This window comes from Carcharodon carcharias, chromosome 7, assembly GCF_017639515.1.
Source record: "Carcharodon carcharias isolate sCarCar2 chromosome 7, sCarCar2.pri, whole genome shotgun sequence".
NCBI lineage: Eukaryota > Metazoa > Chordata > Chondrichthyes > Lamniformes > Lamnidae > Carcharodon > Carcharodon carcharias.
Genome location: NC_054473.1, coordinates 132424779 through 132451679, shown reverse-complemented (window position 1 = coordinate 132451679; position 26901 = coordinate 132424779). Strand labels below are relative to the sequence as shown.

Here is a 26901-nt window from a genome sequence, read left to right as displayed (position 1 = left end):
AGCCCTTCAAAACAGCGTCTCTTGTTGAAATATAATTTGCAGTCATTTTTGCATTTTACCAGTTATTTCAGTAAATTAAAAATAACTTCATATTCTAAAATTATGTAACCTCCAGCTAGATCCATAAAAGCTTATCCACTGGATGTATATTACAAAGAGATAAACGTTCATAACCTTCAGAAGGGTAATTCTTCCTTCTGAGATACCCATCAGTTTTGAAAGGGTTAGAACTGTCTCTGTTCCCCTATATTTTACATCTGTAGGTGTTTAATTGTGTAATTGTGCTAGCTTGTTGCTCCAAGTTTGCTTATACTTTATTTCATTCATTCATTCATTCAGAGTATAAAAAGAATAAAAGGAAAAATGTGTGATGTGTGTAATCTCTCATGGAGATAATTATTTACAAATGTAATTGTATAACACAAATTAGGCTGTAACTGCCAAGCTCCAGGGCAGTGTATTTGGCGGGGGGGGGGCACCCCAATGATGCACTGGGGAATGCGCCCCCTCCCCCAAAAGTAAGGATTGCACAGCAATTGCTTTGGAAGTTCAAACTTCCAATGGGTAATGCCCTGCATTGGGAACCATCCAAAAATGCAATTTAAATCTCAAACTTCGGATTGTTCTTGCTGTCTTACAGCAATAGTTACTCAGAAGAAGTTAGAATTAAAACCACTTCTAGCTTCTGAGTAACTACTGTAGTGATCTCCCCCTACACCCCATCATGGGACTCCCTCCAATCTCCCCTATCCTGCACAATCCCTGGACCACCAGATATAAAATAAATTCATCACACACTGCAGATGGGACATCTTAGCCAGATGGGATGCTGTTCCCAGAGGGAGACTGAACCACAAGCTACTCAAGAGGTCCTTAGATTCTGTGGCTTAGCTGGTTAAAGGCCTGCCTAGTAAACAGGTGACCCTGGGTTCAAATCCCAGAGCCTTACTTCGGCTTGATCTGTGCAATTGAGTGTTTAAAGGATGTGATTGCATTAGAGAGAATGCAGAGGAAATTTACCAGGAAGGTAAGTTGGAGAGTTTTAGTTATGAGGAGAGATTGGATAGGCTGGGGTTATTTTCCTGGAGCAGAAGAGATTGAGGGGGGACATGATTGAGGTGTATAAAATTATGAGGGGCATAGATAGGGTAGACAGGAAGGAACTTTTCCCCTTGGTGGAGGGATCAATAATCAGGGGGCATAGATTTAAGGTAAGGGGCACGAGGTTTAGAGAGGACGTGAGGAAGAATTTTTTCACTTGAGAGTGGTGGGAATCTGGAATTCACTCCCTGAAAGGGTGGTAGAGGCAGAAACCCTCATAACATTTAAGAAGTATTTGGATGTGCACTTGCAATGCCATGGCATACAAGGCTATGGGCCTAGTGTTGGAAAATGGGATTAGAATAGCTAGGTACTTGTTTGGCCAGTGCAGACTTGATGGGCCGAAGGGCCTTTTTCTGTGCTGTAGAGCTCTATGACTCTAGGTCCAGGAAAGCATGTTACGCTGCCTGCCTCTCCTCCATTTTCTTCTTCCTCATCAGCAGCTGCCTTTCCCTCTCATACTCTTTCAAATTCATCATATAATCCTCGTGCTCGCAGTAATCCCAGTCATGATGCTCGTGTTTGCACTCTAGGAAGTTGGGCCACATGTCCCGCTTACGCTTCAGATATTTGATGAGGTATTGAGTGCAATAATTTCGCTGACAGGGGTAACTAGGCCTCCTGCTGTGTTGCAATCATCACGCGCTCCTGCTGCTCAGGAAAGCCCAGGTTGGGCGGAAAGCTGGGGATGTTGCAGGGCCCGGGCTCTGTGTTCGACTGGGTCAGATACTACTGCCCTAGATGCGCCTCCATAGCTCAGGGTCACCTGCCGCCAACCAGTCTGGCTCATATAGTGACTTGGAGTCGTAGAGTTAACGATTCTCCCCAGTTGGCTGCAAATAATTGTGCAGTCAGTGCTCTATCTGGTCAGGTGATCCAGTTGCCCATGCAGCAGAGAGGTTATCAGTGCTCTGTACTGGTAAATTTTACGGCGTGAACTGGTTAAACGCCAACAGTACTTCACACACATGGGGTTTGCTAAATCAACCTGTATTAAGTTTTCTGAATTTGGGTAAATGGGGCTGTCCCTCTGGGAAGGAATCCTAGATTAATATTGGGCATTTGAAATGATCCATCTGTTTAACATAAAATTTTTTGGAATGTCCCAACAAAAATATTTGTTTTGAGGTTATTGAGACATGTCACTTTTATTTTTGAGCCGTGTTATTCAAGAAAATGTTAGTAAAATAACTTGTCTTTTTGTCCCAAGTCGCCCATATAGAAACACAAAGATGATATTGTGAGCATTTAAATATGTAAATATTTTAATAAACCTTATCCAGCTGAAATGAACCAGATTACCACCTCTGCTGGTAGCAGAGCTCAAATATGCTGCCATTATCTTTGCAGGCCTCTTCACATCCAATTTTGTTGACTACCCCCCTTTCAGAATGAAAAATGCACCTTGAGGAACTTTGGTTGTAAGGGGCCTGAGACCCTCCCATAATACTCCTGACACACAGACAGATTGAAACGATGATTTGTATGGCTGCTGACCTAGCACAAGGACATAGTTCAGGACAGGATGTGGGTGGAGAACATATAGTTTACAGTATCAACAAATAGGCAGGAATATTTTCCTGTCCCAATATCGATGCCATTCAGTTATTGTCAAGGCCCTTTCCAGAACAAGAAGCAGTGCAGTAGTACCAAGAATAGTTTATCGCAAGGAATAATGCAGAAGGAGTACAGAGTAAGTATTTCCCATAGAATGAATCGTCTTCGTGGCCTAAATATTTTATTGGTGTCATTATATGCAGTCCACTACTTTTTAATTCCAAGACACTTAATTCAAATTATTGGAAATTTCAATTTTCGAGCACAAACAACTGCAAGTTATTAGAGTTAGATTGTATTTGTGGTACTAAAGAGCATAAGCACAAAAGTAATTAACAGAGTTCCATGGAGATGTGCTGCTAAGGATTTAATGTAAATAGCATGGCTCTTCTGAATTCAACCTTGCTGTTATACTAAGCCCTGGGACGTGGCATAAACATGCCATGTTCACACAGACCAGACCAAAATTTAATCATGGTCTTGTGACTCCTCTGTTGTTTATCTAAATACAATTCACAATACAACTATCCGCAGACTCATCTAGGTATCTAAAGTATGTTCCTTAAAGTCCAATGAAGGTGCTTTCTCTATGTTTACAATGCTTAGAATTTGATTAATATTTAAACACTACCATTAATGAAATGCATTCAAAACACATTGCAGAGAGATCTGAAAGAATTTGCTGCTTGTGCATCATTGTTTATTCCAGTTTCTGTCATTTCTGGTAACAATCCCCTTATTTTGTACTATATGGAATATTAAATTGATAGAGGAAGCAGTAGGTTGCAGACCTTGGCTTTCATGGACTATGAAGAGAAAAAAGCAGAGTTCTCACCTGATCACTTCCCACTTCACTGACCTTTATAGGAAAGTGCCTATGTGTGGATATTGATTAAGAAAATAATCTGGCTTATCTGTGAAGGGCCAAGTGGTTGAATAGTCTGGTAACATTTGCTGTCAATGTAAATAGCGGCCATTTAGGAGCGGTACCATAGGTAGCACATGTATCCATGTAGAAGTTCCGTAACAGAGAATCAATGCTTTTATGGGTGGAGGCTTGGCTGACAGAGGAAGAAAGGGAAGAAAATTGGTAATGATATAAAATAAAGTTGAGGTTAATGGTTCTGATTTTAGGAAGATTTTTTAAAGTCTCCCATTATAACTACTTTATAGTTTTTGCACCTCTCTGCAATTTCATTGTAAATTTGTTCTTTTATATCTCTCCCACTATTAGATCTATAGAATACAGCCAGCAATGTACCTCTATTGTCTCTTTGCTCAAACCAAGTAGATTTTGCCCTTGACCCTTCTAGGGCATTCTCTCCCTCCCTCTCTCTCTCTAGCTCACTCTCTAATGTTCTCCTTAATTAATACTGCTTCCTCTCCTCCTTCCCCTATCGTTCCTGAACATCTTTTATCCAGGAATATTTAGTACCCAGTCCTACCCTTTTTAAGCCAGATCTCTGTAATCACCACTACATCATAATTCCATGTGGCTATCCACCCCTTCTGCTCCCTTCATGGGGGAATCTTGAACTAAGGGGCACCGTTTTAAAATATGGAATTTCCCATTTAAGACTGATAAAGAGGAATCCCTCCTTTCAGAGGGTCAGTAATCTTTGGAATTCTCTATCCCGGAGATAAGTGAAGGCTGGGTTATTGAATAAATTCAAGGCTGAGTGTTACGACCAGGATGGGAGGAGTGCGCAAATTATCAAGTCCCACTACTCTGCAGGCCGTACCATTAATTTAAATGTTTAATTTTCTCCAATTGTGTACCTATACCTCTAGTACCCAGAAGAAAAGAGACCCTGATCAGGCATCTTTCAAAGACTCAATGATTAATTTATATTAAAAACAAAAATTCTTTTAACAAGTTGCAAGTATTGGTTAACACACAATTGTAATCAGGAAGTATAGCCATCTCACTCTTCCTAAGGAATTCCCTACACGCACACAGACAAACAAAGAACAAACATATAGAGTCTCACTGCAGAAATGGGCTTTGGAGGATGGGGGTTTTAAAATAAAGGATAAAGTCTAAAGGGTCTTGATGCTGTTGACCTGGAGTTCTCTCGTGTTAAGGCTGGTCCCGGTGGATGCCTGGAACTTCTCACTGCTGGTCTCAGCTTTGCAGGTCCAAATGCAGACTAGTTACACTCAGATGAGGGTTCTGTGACTACAGGTTGATAGCCACACACAATTGTAGGCAAGGTAGAGGGAGGGAGCCAGTCAAGGTAGCCATCTTTCCTCAGCTTGTTCTCTAATAAAACTGCCTTCCAAACAAGCAGGTTCACAACTTAAGTTTTTTCCCTCTGCTATGTGATTGCCTTTTTGTCTCCCAGCTTTTCATTAATTAAATTTCTTTGCAGTTCAACAAACAACCAACTCCTTCTCATATAGGTCAGGTGATTTCTTGGGAGAGGCCTGCTTGCTTGCAGTTCCAAGGTGAACTTATGACATTCTTTAAAAAAAAACCCACATGTACAGTTCATGCCAAATCTTTCCATTTTGTAAAAGAAAACTTCAGTCTTGAGTGATATGATTCTAACATGAGTTAGACTTTCGATCTACAAGGGGTCAAGGATTATGTATGGCAGGTAGGAAAGTGGACTTAAGGCTACAAACAGATCAGCCATGATCTTATTGAATGATGGAGCAGGCTCAAGGGGCCAAGTCTACTTCTCCTATTTCTTATGTTCTCACTAACCTTATTTGCCACACTCTGTGCATTCACATAAATGCACAACAAACCAAATTTAGACCTTATTACATTCCCTCTTACTCTGATCCACCTAATACGTTATTATTTCCTACTCCAGGGTTATCTGTCTCTCCCAATTCTCTGTGCACCTTGGTTTTCCTATCCAATAATACCTTCTGGCCCTACAGCCCTGTCAAGTTAGTTTGAACCCTTCCCAGTAGCACAAGCAAATCACCCTGCAAGAACATTGGCCCCGGCTCTATTCAGCAGTAACCAGCCCGACCTGTCCTAATGATCCAGGAATTTAAAGCCCTCCCTGCTGCACCATCTCCTCAGCCACGCATTCATCTAGTATTATGACCACAGTCGATGATAATCGCTGAGCAACCCAATCCCAGAGAGAAACTTGGCTTACAGGCCATACCCTTTTGTTTTGTATTCTGAAAATGAGAAGAAGACATACTGATCTCAGCAGCAAGAAGTCCAATAATACTTTTGGGATTTTAAAAATTAAAAGTAAAAGTTTTATTAACCAGAATAAAAGAAAACTTAAGCGCACAAGATTACAGTTGCACAATTAAAGTTAGTCTTACAAAGCATTCCCCAGAAGGCTCCATACTAGGTCAGACCCATGACTAAACACCTTCTAGGCAATACTACCTTATAGATGTTTAACTATAAAAATCCAGTAATATTACCCAAAGCAACTGCTGTAGCATTAATAAAGGCATACCACATGACCTCTATCTCTCTTCCACTCTGCTGTGGAGATTCAAGACTTCAGAACAAGACTGCTTGTTGCAGCCCAAGACTTTTGTGGCTTGACTGGCTGATTCAAACTGCACCTTCTTCCAGCCTAGAGCCACAGCTAACCACTCCCAGCTCAGCTATAGCTAACAGCCACCAGCTACTTCTCACAGCTCAGCTTCATCTCACAGCTGCATTAAGCTTTCCACAGTAACTCTAAAATTCATTTTTCCCCTTTCATCTCATGTTCCATTGTTCTCACAACTCTTTGAAACTTGAATCCTTCCAAATATAAAATCTTTCATGTTTCTATTTTTTCCTCTGCTTTCAGGTCAATAAAATATAAAAAGCCTCGTCTGTTTACCTATGGAACTCCTACAAGATGCAAGCATGTTTCTTGATACCTCTGCTTCCCTTGATATTCAAACAAACTCTCAACTTATCTAAAAATGCAAGTGTTAAATCCAACCTATTCACTTGTACCTCAAACCCAACACCTCCTTCTTTCATGGTTTTAAACCCCCAGACAACCTGTCTCCTAGTAACCTTTGCCCAGCTTAATTAAACCATTTACACACACAGAATAACACAATATTGCTCAAAAATATTAATAAGAATAGCCTCAATTTCTCACAATAGTCTATTGCCCCGTTTCTATACTTACTGGCTCGTGGTACCAGGAGTAATCCTGAGATTACTATCTTTGAGGTCCTGCTTGCTAGTTTCCTTCCTAGCTCACTGAACTATGCTTGCAGGCCTTCATCCTTCTTTTTGCCTAAATCTTTGGAACCAAAAGCACTATGACTGCTGGCCAGCCTCGCCCTTGGAGTGCTCAGTAACTGTTCAGAGGCATCCTTGACGCTGGAACCAGGAAGGCAGTGTACCATGCAGGATTCATCAGAAACGTCTCTCTGTTTTCCCTATTGCTATTGCTTTTCCAATCTTCTTTCTCCCCTGCTATAGAACTGAATCGGCTGTGGTGTCACGGACTTGGCTCTGGCTGCATTCTCCAGAGGAATCATCACTCTCATCAGTATTCAGAACTGAATACTGGTTGGAGAGTGAGATACACTTAGGGACTCCTGCACTACCTGCCTGGCAGTTACCCATTGCCTCTGTATCTGCATACCCTTAGTTTGTGGGGTGACCACACATATAAATGTACTATCCATGCCGCTCTCAACCTCACTGATGCAGCACAGGGATAGCAGCTGCTGCTCAAGCTCCAAAAGCTGGAGTTTGAGCTGCTGCAACTGACGACACTTGCTACACATATAGTTTTCGGGATAAGAGAAGTGTCCTGGAGTTCCAGAATATAACAGGATGCATACTCCAAGGGTCAGAGCTGCTCTACCATGCCTCTAATAAAATTACTACTTAAATAAATGAAGACCCACCAACTACTCACCAGTTAGCTGCTTCGACTATTCAGATGTCACTTAATTTTATAGGGAGTTAACTGAAATGTTTGTACCTAAATCTCAGTATACCTAAGATTTTAATTTACTGGAATATTCAAAATCTTTTTCTTGTTTCTATTCATGGCTATTTAACTTTAATCAGCTCCAGGGGATAAGGTTAAGTAACTTAACACGGATTGTAATTATATGAAAAATTATGAAATTGGCTTTAGTTTTTATAGTAATTAATCAAACAAGTCTTACTTTATAGTTGCTTAACTTGGATTAATTTGAAACCTTACCACTATACTCACCTCATGTGTCTCCTTTACCTCCGCAATTGTTTTTCCTCTCGTTAGATTCAGTCTCTCAACTAAATGACAGATCACGGATTCTTAACCTATATCTTTGCCTTAAAAGCCCTGCTGTTCTCACAGTTCCCTCTATCCTTATCCCCTCCCTTTCTCACTCTCTACTCTCTCTCCCTGCACTTCACTCGCTCTCTTTCCCACTCTCTCCCCCACCATCTTTTCCCCTCCTCCTCTCTCTCTCCCTCCTCTTTCCCCTCCCTCTCTCTCTCTCTCTCTTCCCCCCACCCCCCCACCTCCCTCCCCGATCCTCCCTCCCCCCCGCGCTCTATGTACCTCCAGCGCTTGCCCCCCCACCCCACGCTCTATCTCCCTCTCTGACCACCTGGTGTTGTCACAGAGCTCAGGGGTAACATACAGAACTCTGGGTTAATGATGACTTTGCTGATAACAGTTCATCTTTCGTATTGTTGGAATTAGTTTTTTTTCAATGGAGTGCTACCAGTGATGTCAATGGCAATTGCTGTTGTTAAATAATATTTAAAATAGGTATAGATAAAAAGTGTTCAAATTAATTATGTAATAATCTGACTTTTATAAAGGTTTTTTTTTATTAAAATTGAAGAGCAACTAATATATATTCCTGTGCATACATCTGAAGGCTATATTTCCAATTTTCAGTTTTTAAACTATGTCACAAAGCTACCATATTTTTCATAATATTATTGTGGGGTATTTTAAAGTAGGCTTATGTTTGTGTGTGTATGGATGGCCCTGTCTTTGTGGCTGATTTAATTAAATTAGAGTTGGACAGACTGCAAGGTTGAAATTATCACAAGAGTTAGGTGTAAAAAGGGTATTGGAAATGCTAATGAGTGAGCTAGGGTAAAGTCAGTAGATAGGGTGTGAATGAAATTTGCATTTTTTGATAAGGGGTAAAGTTATTGGATTTTCAAAGAAACATGATAAAGTTTTACAACTGACAGGATAAATAGGGCAAGGTTTATTTTTCTCAAAAGGAAAAGGCCATATGGACAACATGAATGATTTTTATATTATTGGAAAAGTAAATTCCAAAGACATGTGGGAACAATGGGATTTACGGATTAAAGAGGAAGAAATATATTTAAACAAGGATGGAAGGTTGTATCGGGGTGGCTATGTAAGATCTAAAAGATACACCATGTGAAACAGACTTGGGGAAACAGCCTCTAGCCACTTCGCAGAAGTCTGCTGTTCCAGTAACCAAAGTTGTATTAAAAGCCTTTGGAATTCCAATATAGAGTGAGTGCCTGTGGTAACCTTGCTGGATTGCCTATCTAAATTTAAAATCTGTTTTGGACTATTGCCTTAAATGGGGTGTGTCAGGTTAATTAGGCATTTTGGGATTTGCTATAATATTAAGTACCAGTGTAACTGTAATCTTGTGTATGTTTTAATTCTTTATTAATAAATGTTTCACTTTATTTTATAAATCTCTAATGGTGTTAGTGGGCTCATTACTTCTGAATTCAATGCACAAACTTTCTCGTAATAAATACAAATTGCAAAACAGTTGTGATAGTGTGGCCAAGTTTCCTTGTGGATTTGGTCAGCCTGGCAAATACAACTTGCTGTATCATAACAACTGTTAATAGGTTTTAGTGGACTTTATGATTGGGGAAATGTGTACGCCTTAATTATCATCTATGCCTAGAAATGCTCTGATTTTTCTTTTCCTTTTCTTGCCAGTGAATGAAATTATAGGAAGAGACATGTCACAGATTCCAACATCTCGTGCAGCAGCAATGCATGCCCAATCACAGTGTGTCTGTCCTGGAACTTTGGATAGTGGAATACCTGAGGGAGTCTGATGTCAACTACAAACACCACGTATTCTGCCGAACATCAACCCTTTCCACAGCCGCCTCCCCCCACCCCATCTAAACAAACTTGTTGTGCTTCCAATATTGTGGCCTTTTAAAAACTGGAACAGTGGATCCTTGCGTAGTTCCTACAAGAGGTGCTACAGTTCTATTCTGAAAGTGAACAATACGGTGTCAGTCCTACAGCGTAATGCTCTACAAGTCTGTCTCCTGTTGCCTGCATTTCACTGCAACAGGCAAGAATTTTGGAGGAAACATAAGCGACTTTAATCTACTTTAGGAATACATTTAAAGGTGACTCTCCTTTAGTAGATTAAATGAAATAGTATTGAATAGTGTTTTATCACAGTTAAAGTGATTTGTATCTACTGTAAATAGGACTCATTTTAAGCTAAAAAGGGGGTTTAATAAGGTGGTAATATAAATAGATGATAAACTAAATTCTGTAAGTAGTGATGTATTTGTTATTCTGTCATCCTGAAGAGTGCTTAAACATGTAGGATGTGCAAAAGGTTTCTTGAAAATGAAAACTTCCAGAGACAAGAAGCCTGTCCAGTGTAGCCAATGTCATGGAAGCCATAATCCAAAATGACTAACAATTATTTGTTAATAGGAATCAAAGCCAAATGTGGTACTGCATTTATTTCAAAACTTAAAATGGTATCTTGTAGATTCGACAGACCATTCCATCATGGAAATATGTGGTTTGGGGTGGAGGGGGTGGGTGGCTGGGAAACAACATTCCAAATTCAAGAAGTTTTTGAAACTTTGTCGATATGTTTCTCTATACTTCAAGTTAGCACAAATACAAGCGCCTTACTAATTTAGCTTTTAGGATTTGTCAGATGCTTTCTTAGAGCTGATGGATTTTGTAATAGGGCTCCTGGAATAAATACATTTTTCTATGTACAGGGTTTATGTTGAAGCCATTGAAATGTAATAAGTTAAATGACTGCAGTTTGCAGAGGATTTCAAGCATTTTTGAAGTGTTTTGGTCATTTGCATTACCCTATGTGACACTTATATCTCCAGTGGCTGACATCATCAAGCAGGTCCTAAAAGAAGCTGTCATAAAAGCTGTAAGTGCAGAACGGGGCATTGGGAAAAAAAACTAGTGCTTCATTCGAACAGCAATACTGGTAATTTGACTAATGATTAGGATGGCATAGACAAGATATACTCTGGTTTACATTTAATATGATTGTATTTGTACCTAGAGTTTATATAGCATTGCTTTTGGTACAGTGGAATATAATTGAGAGACATCTTGTTTGTGTTTTTCATTCAACTCCAAGTAATACAGTTTACAAAGGACTGGCAGATAAATAGTTGCAATCATGTTTGTCACCTTATCAAATCGTCCCATTGCATCCCTAATCTTTAAGTATTTATGAAAACAATGCAATTGTCACTGATACAGGATACCAGTCTAAGTATTTAAAATAAAAACAAATGAAATTTAAAGTATGTAGCTATTATTAGGCCAGTTTGTATCTGTTTCATGCAGAATACTCTCTCTAAGGCTGTTTTATGAAATAGCATAAATGCATTTTAAAGAATGAGGCAGGGGATGAGGTAATATAAAAGGTGAATCAAAGGTTGCTTTTATTTTTGCCAGCATAATAAATTCTGTTTTTATTTGCCTGTAATGCTAGAGAAACGGCTTGTTAAATGCAAAATTAACCTGCACCATACATGAGCAATCTAAGAACACATGAGAATGTTTAATTTTACTACTCAACACAAAAGAAAAGCACAAGTTTGAGCTTAATTCAGATTGCTGTGGGGCCAGTGAAAAATCCTATTCATAGTTAATTGGGAGTCATTATGTTGTGAGCTTTTATGAGTTTAAGGTCAACCTTTTAACTGCCAAATTACAATTATATTATTGCTTGGTTAGGCACCATTAAAACCATTATTCTAAAAAATAACGGTTAACTGAGCAGGTTAATTTGTTAATGCCACTGCTCTGCAGAATAGGAAGCTCTGAGCTGAGTATCAATCTTAATGTTAGATAGAGCTTATGCAATAGTGAAAGGTTCAGTTGCTTTCATTTTCCTATACTGAGCCAGTACCATATATTCAGGCATGTTTTATTTTGCAATATATCTAGCACTTATAACATAAAAAATTCTATAAAGGCTTAAACTGTTTCCCTGCCTTAGCTTTTGACCTTGGATATCATAGCATGTGGAGTTTCTAATGACTGGTGCATCATCTGAGTTTTCTTTGTAAATCCTCTGAAGTGACTTATGAAGCTGTACTGTACTAGTGTATGCGAGTCCGTACAACCCCCAGAAAATCCTATGCACTGAACCTCCTGATGCCTTCAAATTACCTTGACGCCTGAAGATGTAGGAAAGTCTAGAACTGCTTTTAAAAAATAAAATCCTAAAAAATCTTTGGCTGTGGATAACCACTTTTCGTCTATGTATCTGCTTTGTCAAGGATTACGTACAAGGGTCTTAATAAAACTGCAGTTTGTTGCTTTAAATCTTTCATAGGATTGTAAAAGTAAACAACTTCATGAAATTAAGTTGTTTTAACCGATTGTTGTAAAAGCACAGACATATTAGGCTATGCAAATTCAGTTTTATAAAGAGCACGTTGGGGTTTTGACCTGTTGTTGGCATGCACATAAAATAAGCTGATATTTATGGTACCCTCTGTACTCCTCTGTGTATTTCAAAAAAATTTCCTGACTCATATAGAATGTTTGGAAAGCTGTAAGGAAGCCTTAATTATTATTGTGTTGAAAAACTACAAGAGAAAAAAATCTGTAAATTTCAATGAATTGGGGTTGCATTTTAGTAAAATAAACGACATTGAGGGTACTGAAGTATAATCATGTTAGTTACAAAAAGGATGGAATAGGATTGTATAATTTGGAACTGAAACTGGCTTCAGTGGAATATGTTCATCCTTTGGAAAACATTACTGTGTCAATGGAACTGCCATCCTTTTTTTAACCAAAGAATAAAAACTTTCATTTGCTGTTGTGAACACTTGCTTTAAAACTCTATTTTTGATACTCAAAACAGATGTCATTCCTAATGGTTGAATTTGTTCAACAATTGTAAGTTTTGTAGAAGGAGCAAAACTACTACAGGCTAAGTCAACTGTTTTGCAGATGTTTACAGAGCCTTGTAATTTCATGTACATTTTGTATTTTAAAATTTTGTAAGGAATTTTAAGATTGCTGTGCTGTTGAGAGACATACAGATGAAAGAACTTGCATCCTAGGCTCTTAAATCATAGTGTTTAAATAAACTGTAAGATGTGCAACCTTGAGTGTTTTTATTAGTTACTTGAAATATAGGCAGAAGGTTTGAATGTTTGTTTTCTAATTGCTACATATTTCACTCTTTACAAATTCAGTGTAAAATGCATATTCTTTTTATAGTGATTATTGGTTTTTAACATTTGCATAAATAATATGTAAGCTACTAGTAAAATAACAAATAGCAGAGTAGATTGCCCTTGACCAAGTGGTTCAGGTGATGTCCTAAACAACAACAGCTTCAACATCTATTTTGACCTCTCCACTGTCTCTAAACTGTCAGTTTGCTTGTCTGACATCCAGATATTTCCTGCAGCTAAATATTGGGAACGTCATTGTCTTCAATCCCTGCTGCAAACTCTGTGTCCTTGTCACAAACTTCATTCCCTTGCCAATGACTCAGTCTCTCTCCCTGGCAACCGTGTGTGGTCAAAGCAGGCTGGTTTCATCCCTGGTATTATATTTGACCCTGAAATGAGCCTCCTACCACATATCTGCACCATCTCTAAGACCACCTATTTCCACCTCTAACATTGCCTGACTTATCTGCTGTTGATAACTTCATCCATGCCTTTATTACCCTTAGACTTGGCTATTCCAACTCACTCCTGCCCAGCAAACTTAAGTATATTCAAAACTCTGCTTCCTGTATCCTAATTTGCACAAAGTTCTGCTCACCTGTGCTTGGGTGACCTACTTTAGCTTTCAGTTAAGCAATGTCTTAGATTTATTTTTAAATTGTCATCCTTGGTTTCAAATTCCTCCATGGCCTCACACCTCCCTATCTCTGATCTTCTCCAGCCTTACAGTCCCGAGTTCTCTGTGCTATGCCAATTCTGACACCTTGAGCATTCCTGATCTTAATCGCTCCACCATTGGCGGCCTGCCTTATCCTGCTGCTACACTTTTAAAACACTCTTTTAAAACCCACATCTCTGACCAAGCTTTTGATTATCTAACCTGATGTGGCTAGGTGTCAAATTTTGTTTGTTAATGCCTGCAAAACACCTTGACATGTTTTACTACATTAAAGGTGCTAGATAAATGCAAGTTGTTGATGTTTTAATGTTGTTTACAAGTCACTGCCTCAGATCTGTACTTGATTGTAAGTATAAAATTCTAGATGTAATTTCCACTGTTTCATTTTAAACTAAAGTAAGGTGTCTCCATTTTTAACTACATTCCAATATTGTGCATTAAGCTCACAAAAAGCCACCTATGTTATGGCTATTGTGGTAAAGTATTTAAAACTGTAACATAACAGCCTGTTTATTAACAAATTCTGCATCTAAAATGTATTAGATTATTCCATTCCTGTGTAGCTCATGAAATGTTGCAGCATGGAAATAGGCTATCAGGTCATGCCACTGTTTACTAATTTCATCCCACTCTTATGATCCCTTTCTGTAATATTCAATACTTTTTTCAAGCACCAATCTAATTTTTTTTTGAATGTACTAGAAATCTACTTCAACGGTTTGTGGCAGAGAATTCCAAATGCTGACGATTCTAAAACTACACTTTCTCTAATTTCCTCTTTAATTTTTTTTGTGATGATCATATGTTTGACCCCTCTGTTGACATCTAGCTGACCAATGGAAACAATATATTGCTGTTTATCCTATCATTATAATTCAGAATCATAAAAACCTCTATTGGATCATCCATTAACCTCACCTCTAGCAAAAAAGCCTTAATTTCTCAAGTACCTCTCAATAACTAACCCTCTCCCTGTTCCTGTTAATGTGCATTTTAATGTAACCTGCGCCTTTTTCATTCTTCCTATAGAGATGCCCAAAACTGTAATACTTCAGCTATAGCCTAATGAATCTCTTGTGCAAATTCAGCATGATTACTTGCCTTTGTTTTTTTATGTCAGATACAGTTCTGTTTGACCTATTAGTGGCTTATCTATTTGAACTGCCACCTTTAGTAACCCATGATCTGCGCCAAGGCTGCTCTGTTGCGCTGTACCATTTAAAATATTACCGTTTAAGGTGTACTTGCATTTCTTATTGCTTTCAAAATATATTATTTCATATTTCTTTACTGTTATGATCCCCAAAGAGACCATTAAGCTTTAAAGAGAAACTCAAGCACCCAGCAATTAACTGAAAGAACCACGTCACGAAATTTCACATTTTTAAACAAAAACTTTATATAAAAAATTAAACAAAGCAAACTCTACTAATTTAACACTGTAGTTTGTCAAAACTTAGACTATAAACCCAGTTACCCTTTCACTTCCTAATTCCACCCAAAAGTTTCATAATACATTATGAGATCTTGAGGATTCATTCACTTTTCCTTTTGGAATTCCAATCAAGAATACCACAGCCCTCCGGAATTCACTTTGATTTCTCCTCAGTTTTCCAACTGTTCACTGAATTTTTTTAATTATTCTTTCATGGGTGTGGGCGTTGTAGGCTAGGCCAGCATTTATTTCCCATCCCTAATTGCCCTAGAAGGTGGCAGTGAGAGGCCTTTTTGAACTGCTGCCATCCATGGTGTAGGCATACCTTCAGTGCTGGTAGGAAGGGAGCTCCAGGATTTTGACTAGCAACAGTGAAGTAACAGCGATTTATTTCCAAGTAAGGATGGTGTGTGGCCTGGGGGGAAGCTAGCAGATGGTAGTGTTCCCATGCATCTGTTACCTTTGTTCTTCTAGGTGAGAGAAGTTGTGGGTTTTGAAGGTGCTGTCAAAGGAATCTTGGTGAGTTGCTGCAGTGGAACTTATAGATGGTGCACACTAGTGCCACTGTGCATCTGGTGAATGGAGTGAATATTGAAGGTGGTGGATTGGGTGCCAATCAAACGGGCCAATTTGTTCTGGATGATGTCAAGCTTCTTGAGTGTTGTTGAAGCCACGTGGGGGTCCTTCCACTAACTTTTGGCCAAGTGATCCTTTTCTTCAAAACCCCAGAACTGTGGACTTCTCAGCTCAAGCTTGGGCCTCACTGCATTTGTGTTTACTGATTTAAAAAATGCACAAAGATAAGTAAACAACAGAGCTTCTCTCACCTTCATGGCCCATCTGCGTGGCAACTTGGCATGTTCCAAACAAATGTAAATTAACTATCTTTTACCTGCAAAACAACCCATTTGATTCTGTGATCCACATGACTAATTTATCTCTAATAGAGTTAATAGCCCTCCAGACTTGCTGGTCCCACCAAGTAGCTCCCTTATTTATAAAAGTGTTTTTAGCTTCTTTGATCTGGCAACAACATGAATAATAATAACAAAAAAACTGCGGATGCTGGAAATCCAAAACAAAAACAGAATTACCTGGAAAAACTCAGCAGGTCTGGCAGCATCGGCGGAGAAGAAAAGAGTTGACGTTTCGAGTCCTCATGACCCTTCGACAGAACTTGAGTTCGAGTCCAGGAAAGAGCTGAAATATAAGCTGGTTTAAGGTGTGTGTGTGGGGGGCGGAGAGATAGAGAGACAGAGAGGTGGAGGGGGTTGGTGTGGTTGTAGGGACAAACAAGCAGTGATAGAAGCATTGTCTCATACGGAGACAGTCACTGAGAAAGGAGATATGGCTGTGAAAGCGGGTTTTAGTAAACACCTTGTCAAACACTAGGAGAGAAATGGAAAGCAATGAAGGTGAACAAGGCAACAGAGAGATCCGGAAATCTTGTCGCAGAGAGGAACAGAACTTCTTCGAGGAGGTAGGCATTTCTTGAAGAGCAGTGGCAGTCAATTAAACACAGAGATAAAAACAATCCAAATCTTTATTGTCCTAACTGTAGACCACCTGTCCCTGCCACAATCTCAAAGATGGGTCACCCATTGTTTAAGTTTTCTCACTTTCAATCCTACCCTCATTAAATAAACATAGGTTAACGTTTGAACTGCAATCACCCCAGGTCAGTTCACCAGTTCTTCAACCAAGTGTTTCCACTTATCTACACTTAACACTTTAAATCCCTAAAACTATAAGTTCAACCTCTAAATCACATGAATTATGGAATCAAATATTCACAATATTACATTGAAATGCATCTTTGTAACTTGTTTGCTGATTTTACATGTTGGAGTCTTCCATGGTTCTTGTCTCAATTTAATATGTTTAGAAGATTTTAAATGTAGGATTATTAGTTGCAACATGCCTAAATTAGGAAGGAATACTGACCCAGTAGGGCCAAGTTTCTGTAACTTCTAACGTGCAGTGCTATCCATGTCTGTGCCACAAACGTGAGGTTAACATTTTACTCTGTCGTTTCTGCCTGCCTTGCATTGCTTGCTAGAAAAGAGAAGTAAACACCTGGAAGCAACCTGTGACATCCCATGTTAATTACTATGAAACTGGAGAAAATAAAAACTGAATCTACAGTGGACTATGGTAACTCAGGTAAGTCAATTTTCCAAATTTACCCTGGTATTGAAAATGGTTTGCTGCCCATGTGTTGCAAATACAATTAATTGGAGGATAATTTAGAAAAGTTACTATCCTGTGCCCAAGTTCCATTATTTTTCAGCTGATTGGAGAGAGCATTTAGAAGCAACTTGAGTAATTACACTTTTTTTGTTTCCCTAGTTAATCAATGTCCTCAGTGGCAAGGACTACAGTGATGTAGCTTGGCCTAAATAGCCAAGTGGTTATGGTACTGGGTTTGTAACCCCAAGATTAAGAGTTCAAATCTCTCAATGGCAAACTATGAAACAATGTAACTTCATCTGAAACAGATGGAAATGTGTTGCTTGGCCTAAATAGCCAAGTGGTTATGGTACTGGGTTTGTAACCCCAAGATCAAGAGTTCAAATCTCACAATGGGAAACAATGTGACTTCATCTGAAACAGATGGGAACGGGTTTGTACTCGAAAGAGTTACAGTGATGTAGCTTGGCCTAAATAGCCAAGTGGTTATGGTACTGGGTTTGTAACCCCAAGATTAAGAGTTCAAATCTCTCAATGGCAAACTATGAAACAATGTAACTTCATCTGAAACAGATGGAAATGTGTTGCTTGGCCTAAATAGCCAAGTGGTTATGGTACTGGGTTTGTAACCCCAAGATCAAGAGTTCAAATCTCACAATGGCAAACTATGAAACAATGTAACTTCATCTGAAACAGATGGAAACAGGTTTGTACTCGAAAGAGTTACAGTGATGTAGCTTGGCCTAAATAGCCAAGTGGTTATGGTACTGGGTTTGTAACCCCAAGATCAAGAGTTCAAATCTCACAATGGCAAACTATGAAACAATCTGGCACTGCAGCTGATCAAGAGTTCAAATCTCACAATGGCAAAACTATGAAACAATCTAACTTCATCTGAAACAGATGGAAACGGGTTTGTACTCGAAAGAGTTACAGTGATGTAGTTGCACAGTCATTAAAAAACAAAATTTCATGAGCTATGCTTTAGAAGTTTCTACATCTTGGGTTCCTGCTATGTTCCATACTTTAAACATTAGGCCTATCCAAATTCAGGTAATTTAATGGTACAATGAGTTTGAGTATCTGGCAAAGAATACCTTAGCAGGGAGGCAATGCCTGGAGCAGTAATGGGAGAAAATTTTAAAATAAAGAGCTTGGTTTGTAGCCACAATGCTCGACCCACCACAACTATGTTTTGGGTGATTGAAGAAATGAAACAATTCTTGGTAATAGCAAGAGGAAAGGATGCAAAATCTGTGCTTTAAAAAAATTATTTATGTAAAATTCATGGTATGGTGTGTAGAGTAATGGGGTTAATGAAACCATGATGATTTAATGATGTAACTGTGACATCAGTAGTCGCATGACTGAGAGGCTCTGACAGAGCTAGGAACTGAACAGTCTGTCCTGAATACCATGTGCTTACCCTGAGATCTTTGTAAATATTTACTAATAAAAGATTTGATATTAAGATATAATGACTAGCTCAAGTCTGTCAAAGGCAAGCAAAGCCTCATCAAGGTTTAGTAAGACTAGAAAGCATGGTACTAGTGAAACCTCACCAATTTTCGGCAACAATACCAAAAGACACCGAAACATGGTGCAATAGGCACCTGTGTATGTGAGTCATCCCAGATACAGAGCACCATTTCAGGTTTGGTTGTGTTAGAGCTGAGTAAGAAGCTGGAACCCATAGGCATTATTCAGATGTTATTGAAAAATGTTAAAACGAGGGGAAGAAAAGGATCCTGAATTGCAATATCAAATTATGAAATGTTGCTAATAGTGCAAAAGAGTTATGATAGATAAAATCCAGCTGCAATAGGTTTTTACCACATGGCCATCTTTAGGATTTAAAATTCTTGGCAAGATTCTGCAGGGTTAATTTCTCATCCCATCACCTCCTTCATGTGGCTTCCTAGCTGAGGTGTGAGATTGAGAAAGTACCCCTTTACATTTAAGGCCTTTAAAGAAATTAAAAATGAAAGAGAAAGCAGCTATGACTGGATTCCATCTATAGTTATGCCTCAGTTGTATTCCAGGTTTTTGTTCAAAATTTAGCAGTAAAAGTCCACAAGAGTACCCAACCCCACCTTCCCAGTAATTGACTCCAAATATTTGGCACGTTCAAAGGAAAAGTTAGTTATTCTTAGAAACCATTGTGAAAGTCTTTTGCTTCTAATGTCCCATTTACCTGACAGTGCTTTTGGGGGTGCTAAATTCTCAACAGAGATATTTTTCTGTGCACCACTAACAATGAAGTGCCACAGCTCGTACTTGTATCTTGGCTCAGGTGACAAGCCAGCAGGGTAAAAGCATACTTAACATGTCTTAATATCTGGAAAATTCCCAGCCAGAATGACTGAATTGCAAATAAATTTTATATATGTACAGTGCTGTTAGCAAATCTATCCCACAATATTCAAGAGGCCAATTTGACAGCAGTGAGATCTGACACTTACAGAACCTCTTCTATACTATAACATCTATCAGAGCCTTGATGCCTCCTGATGATTTTTGACTCCCACCACCTGACCTATAAAATCCATTCAATGTATTGATGATTCCTAACATCTGTCCGAAGTCTCAGTGCACCTCATATTCTGGCCTCTTGCACATGCCCAGTTTTAATCACTACAATTAGTGCCATGCTTTCAGTTGCCATGGCCCGAAGTTGTGTAATTCCCACCCTAAACCTGTCCACCTCACTTTCCTTTAAGATGCTTCTTAAACCCTACCTCTTTGATGAAGCTTTTGGTCACCTGCCCTAATATCTCTTTGTGGCTCAGTGTCAAATTTTGTTTGCCAATGCACCTACTGAGACCATTGTCCCCTCTAAGCAACATGACCATGTAGCAATCCGCAACATACCATGCCAAGAGCCTGCACACAACCAACGTTCCCTTTAACATGTGTGCAAGCATGGCCACACAACATGGTCCCTAAAGGGACCACGCAGGGCAACAAACAGCCTGCACACAACCAAGAAAAATTAGAGGGAACACTGCTTGGGACATTTTACTATGCTAAAAGCAGCATATAAATGCAAGTTATTGGTGTAAGCCTTACTGTTTTGGGCTAACTTGAAGTGATGTTTTGGATTGACCTTTTCTGTATCTTTTTATGTACATTTATAAGGTGTATCAATCTTTTAAGTTTCTCCATTCTTCTTAATTAGGCACAAGCCCTGTCACTTATATTCCCACCATTAATAAAGCTATGTGGCCAGGTTATCTGTGTAAAGATTTACAGAACCAAATGTTATTCAATGTGGATGAAATAAGGAAATGTTAATGAAATTTAAGGTAAAGTGTGGATTCATGGAACAGGAATCTTAAAGCCTGTAGGTAATGGATGACTATTGGAAAAGGTGGAAAAGTAAATGCATGATGATTAACTGTTCACTGAAAGCTTTGAATTGGGAGTCTTTACATGTCACATGTCGACCAAGCCAAATCAAGCAATAGCATGTTGCTTGTTATCTTAGTCCTGTAAAACTCATTGGGGAGTTTATGTTTGGAATATTTTTTGCAGTTTTGTTTTAGTTTAATTTTAAAAGGAAATTACAGAAAAGGATTTGTGAAATATAATAATGATTGTGGTACTTTAAAGTAAGTTATAAGCATAAACCAACAGAATTAGGGAAAGGTGCACACAATTTACCAATGGTACAACTTCGTATTTTTCACCTGGCTGTGATTGTTCCAGCTTAAGTCAATGCCAGGATCTCTTTCCATTTGTATGCAGAAGATCACATGCAAATTTAAACTTGTTTTGGTGAATCAGGGTTAATAAGGACTGTGCTAGATTGTAACTTGTATCATGAAGAATTTCTGCTAGACTGTACCATGATCTAATTTGTGAAGCATCAATCCTGTTATGGATGTCTTTGGTATACCACTTTTTAGTCTTTAACTGAGGAATAATTTTTTTTTTAAATTACAGACGTGACTCTGGTCTTCAAAGTCTTGAAAGCAAAGGATACGAACAAGACTAGAATTCAAAAGGAATGAAAACCATGTGAGAGGTGAGATTAAAGCATTTTGAGGTTTATTTGGGTGAAGAACGAAACATGCACGAAGTGGATGTTGTGTTAATAAGGCACATTGTTTGGAAATTAGTTTCAACATGCAATTTTAGGACTAATTGATTATAACCATGTCTTAAAGTTGCCTGGAGGACCAGAATGTACACTTGCAGGTTTAGCACTGATGTGTGGATGAGAAGCAATTTAGCCACTTTGGGGAAAATCATCCCCTTTGTTTTCCTCCCTGCTGTAGATGTTTTGTGGCATTGCCCATCAGCTGATTGAAACATGATGTGATGTTTAGCTGCCAACCAAACTTATCTGGTTCCAACACTCCCTTTGAAGAAATTGTATGGCTTAAAAAATCCCAGACCTCAAATTGTAGCTGCATGTATTTGTCATACTATATATACTATAGTCCAGAAGATACTTGTATAAAAAAGCTTTCTTTTCAAGATTATTTTGCATCGACAGTAAGCTTGACACTTCCATGTGTGACTTCTGGGGCAGAATTTGATATTCCCCTACCAGCAGGTTTGTAGGTGGGGAGGAGCCATAAAATTCCTTGGATAGCCTTCCCACCAGCCTCCTGTCTACCCCAACTTCTCCGCAATTTTATGTTAGGACAGGACAAGACCTAGGCCAGCCCCCTTTCCCTTGCCCGAATTGAAGCCCTTAAGTGACCAATGAATGAGCACTTAAGGGCCAATTCCCACCCGGACTCAATTTTCAGGCTAGAGGGAGGATTTCAGGAGCAGGAGAAGCCCCAAAAGTGACCCTGCTCAGGCCTCTGGTAGGAGGGTGTCTCCTTTCAACATCGAGCACCACTTCCCCACAAGGTGGTTCTTTCCCACCAATATCCCCAACACTCACCCCCATGCTTCACCACCTCTTCTGGCCTGAGTCCCCTGCATTTATCTGGTTCTGGACTCTGGGACTTAGACTCTGAGGACTGCTTGTAGTCCCAGTCCTGTCCACTGAAGTTTCTGGTGCTTTTAGGACTGGAGAGCTGCCAGCCAATCAGATTAACCAGCAACCCTCTGAGGCGGGACTGGATGTGAGGAGTGAGGAGTGGATGTCCAACCTCCAGCCAGTTTACGCTCCTTGGAATGTCAGCGAGGATGAACTCTCCACTTACTCTTCAGATGGCGAGGTTTCCGGGCCAGGGTTTTTTGTGAAGTAGATTTGCATCATAAGCTATTAATACAATATGAATAAGTTCCTTTGCCAATGAATGTTTGGTTACAAAGGGGATTGATGTTTATAGGAGAAACTTAGACATGGCTGATCAAATACTTTATAGAACATTTTGATTCTATTGCTGTCCTCAGCGGAACACTGGATCCGGTCTAGTTAATGTATTTTGTAAACATTTGCTTAGTATCCTGCACAGCTTTATGCTAAATTTTGGGAACTGGTTAAAAATTTTAGAAGGTTGCCTTAAAGCTCTTATATTTTTTTTAACAATTATTCATCTACTTCCATGATATTATTAGGGGAGACCATACCAGTTTAAAGCATGCATGGACTTCTGGAGGGTTATATACAGTCTTGCTCTAACTTGCATTTATACAGCACCTTTCATAGGTCATAGGAGCAGTAGTGGACCTGGTTGTGGTCTCAACTCCAACTTCCTGTCTGGGCACCTGCCCTCCTCACAATAATCCTTGACTCCTTTGTCTATCAAAAATCTAACTCAGCCTTGAATAAGTTCAAAGACCCAGCCTCCACTACTTTCTGAAAAAGAGAATTCTCCTTATCTCCATCTTAAAAGGTAGACCTATTATTCTTAAACAGTGTCCCTTAGTTATAGTCTCCTGCACACAAGGCAACATCTTCCCAATATCCACCCTATGAAGATCGTCTCTCATTCTTCTAAACTCCATTGGGTTGAGGCACAACCTGTTCAAATTTCTTCATAAGATAAGCGCTTCATCCCAGGAATCAGTTGAGTGAACCTTCTCTGAACTGCTTCTAATGCATTATATCTTTTTTCAAATAAGGAGACCAAAACTGTACACAGTATTCCAGATGTGGTCTCACCAGGGCCCTGTACAACTGCAGTAAAACTTCCCTTTCATATTCCAGCATTCCATTCGCCTTCCTAATCATTTGCTGCACCTGATTACTAACTTTGTACGATTCATGTACCAAGGCACCCAAATCCCTCTGTACCACTGAGTTCTGCAATCTCTGTCCATTTAAATAATATACTGCTTTTCTATTCTCCCTTCAAAATGGAGAAATTTACATTTCCCCACATTATTCTCCATCTGCCAAATTTTTGCCTAGTCACTTAACCTTTCTATACCCCCTTGCAGACTCTCTACCTCTTCTTGACAACTTACTTTCCTACCTATCTAAGTGTCATCAGCAAATTTAGTTCACATATATTCAGTCTCCTCATCCAAGTCATTGATATAGATTGTAAATAGTTGAGGTCTCAGCACTGATCCCTGTGGAACTTCACGAGTTATAACTTGCCAAATTGAAAATGGCCCATTTATCCCTACTCTCTGCTTCCTATTAGTTAACCAATTCTCTATCTGTGCTATTATGTTACCTCTTACACCATGAGCTCTTATTTTATGTAGCAACCTTTGATGTGGTACCTTAGCAAATGCCTTTTGGAAATCTAAGTACACCACATCCATAGGTTCCCCTTTATCCACGTTGTTTGTTACTTCCTTGAAGAACTTCAGTGAATTAGATAAACATTAAATTTCCCTTTTGCAAGGGAAAGGTGAGGCAGTGGCACAGTGGTATTGTCACCGGACTAGTGTTCTGGAGACCCAGGGTAATTTTCTGGGGATGCGGGTTCAAATCCCACCACGGCAGATGTGAAATTTAAATTCAATAAAAATCTGGAATTAAAAAAACCATTGCCGATTGTCATAAAAAAACCCATCTGGTTCACTAACATCCTTTTGGGATGGAAACCTGTTGACCTTACCTAGTTTGGCCTACATGTGACTCCAGACCCAACAGCAATGTGGTCAACTCTTAAATACCCTCTGAACAAGGGAAATTAGGGATGGGCAATAAATGCTGGCCAGTGACGCCCACACCCCATGAACAAATAAAAAAACCTCCTTTAGCTCTGAAGAAGAGTCATATGGACTCAACATTAACCCGGATTCTCTCTCCACAGATGCTGTCAGACCTGCTGAGTTTTACTGCTTTTATTTCAGATTTCCAGCATCTGCAGTATTTTGCTTTTATATTAAAAAAAGTCACATTGACTCTGCCTGATTCCGTTATAATTTTCTAAGTATCCTGCTATAGCCTCCTTAGTAACGGATTCTTGCAGGTTCCCTATGACAGACATTAGGCTAACTAGCCTCTAGTTTCCAGCTTTGTGCCTCCTTCCTTTTTTGAATAAAAATGTTACATTAGCCTTTTTCCAATCCGCTGGGACCCTTCCAGAACCCAAGGAATTTTGAAAGATTATAGCCAATGCCTCTACCATCTATGCAGCCACTCCTTTTACGACCTTAGGTTGCAGGCCATCAAACCCTGAGGATTTATCATAGCCTCAGTCAAATGATGAAATAATCCCTCCTGCAATCAAGATTGTGAGAAGTACATCATCAACAGTAGCATGGGACTTTGGGATTCCCCCCACCAGTACAGAGAGTGCATAGTGCTTCTGTGCGGACATCACACTGGGCGGGCCTTAATTGGCCTGCCCCTGTAAAATGGCATCGCGCCCCGATTGGGGGCGCCGATCGGAAAAGCGCCTGTGCGTGCCTGCCCTTCAACTTCGCCCCTGACGGGGGGAAAATCCTGCCCCATTGATCTTTAATTTTTCCCAGTGCTGAGTAACCTGCTGAATGTTAGCAGTCTTTCATACTTTTATTTAAGATTTGCCTGTTTGTTTTCCTTCTTTGTATATAAGGGGTTCAGTCAAGGAGCTTACCTAGTATCTAGATTCATGAGAGCTTGGAAACCCAGGCCTCCATGTAGGTATATGATTCCATCATAAGCCCTAGATCTTGAACGAGAATTCTGACCTTTAAAACCCACGCTTTATCAGGTAGAAGGATCAGCGAGTTTCACGCACTGCAGCCCGTAAAGATGGAGAAGCTTCAACTTTTTAAAGGGCAATACTCACACTTACTTTGCTTTTACAGTTAGCTGGGCATTGTCTTGAACTGAGGGAAATGATCTATCCTACATATTTCAGGTGGGATAAGACGTGCAAAGCCTTTTTACTGCTAAAGTGTATCTGAGTACAACTTGTTAAAGGAAATAGTTGTTGTGGTTGTCATATATGAAAAGCGTACATTCCATTGCATGAATAACACAGGGTAGAATGCTGGAAACTTTTGTAATTCTGACATCCCTGTTTATTTGAACAGAGAAATTGAAAAGGCTACATGGTTCCAACTATTTTTGAGTTACTGGAAGTATCAACTCGTCTCCACCTTCTGCTGCGCCAACACATGATAATTATAGCTTGAACGCCTCAAGTGAATTGTGGACATTTCAGTCAATTTGATCTGTGAAGAAACCATATCAAGATTCTGTCTCACTAATTAATAGCATTCAGAGTTAGGAAAGCGACTAACTTTGTACTAGTAACTGAAGGTAATGATTGGTTTGATTTTGTTATTCATTCATGCAACACCAGGCTGCAATTAAACACACAATCCAAAATAAATTACCTGAAGGTTTGAAAAAGGAAGTAACACCACTAAATATGTTATATTTTTTATAAAATTTAGCAAATAGATGTGATGAGTAATTTGCATATTTATATACACGACAACACAGATTAAAACTTAGCCTGCATGGTAAACGTCCCTTTAACCTCTACTTCATTATTTAGTTTTCTACCAATAAAAGAAAAATTGGCAACATGTGCCTAAAATAAAATTACATTCTGTACAAATCTTTCTATTGATAGTTATGCATACAACAAACTTTGGCCATTTTATCCCCCTTTAAAGCAAATATTGCACAAAAGACTTCAGATGCCAGCTTTTAGGTTCATAATTCGTGACATGTCTTTACCTGCTCAGATCAAGGTGTTCACACCCTATCTGAATGATTGTGGTGCCAGTTGGTGAGCCTCCAGCATTGATCTCTGCTGCTGAACACTGACGTTGAAATACCAGGAGGTCCCTCAGCATTGTTTGTAGACCATTAGGACAGGCAGCCTGCTCTTCTCAAGGACAGCTTGTCCCTCTAAAAGCAAAGCTGACCAAAGAGATTGCTGCAATGTAAATTCTTTAAAAGGAAACACCGGGACAAACAAAGGGATCCAAATGGCAGGCGCACACTGGAGGCATTTGTGGTACACATGGGTAGGAGGAGCGACACCATGGTGCCACACGGCCAGGAGGCCTTCAAATACCACCCTCAGGATTGGGATCAAGTGACCAGGGAGGTCAGCTCCTGGATATTCTGCCTTCTCTCTAGCAGGAAAAGCTGACACAATTGAAGCACACAGAGAAGAACTGGAGGAAGACGAGGATACCTGGATCGAGCCCTACAGAGAAAGTGATTCTATGCATCATGGGGCT

At 39.4% G+C, this 26901-nt stretch overlaps 1 protein-coding gene across 2 annotated transcripts in view; it reads left to right on the top strand.

The window, feature by feature from the left end:
- nfatc3a (nuclear factor of activated T cells 3a) overlaps nucleotides 1–12967 on the top strand; it is a 158841-nt gene extending 145874 nt beyond the window's left edge. For both annotated transcript variants that reach the window (XM_041191395.1, XM_041191397.1), the window contains one exon: nucleotides 9549–12967. In XM_041191395.1, the coding sequence (XP_041047329.1) occupies nucleotides 9549–9670 (122 nt within the window). In that variant the 3' untranslated portion in view covers nucleotides 9671–12967. The remainder of the gene's footprint in view (nucleotides 1–9548) is intronic.
- Nucleotides 12968–26901: the final 13934 nt, after the last annotated feature.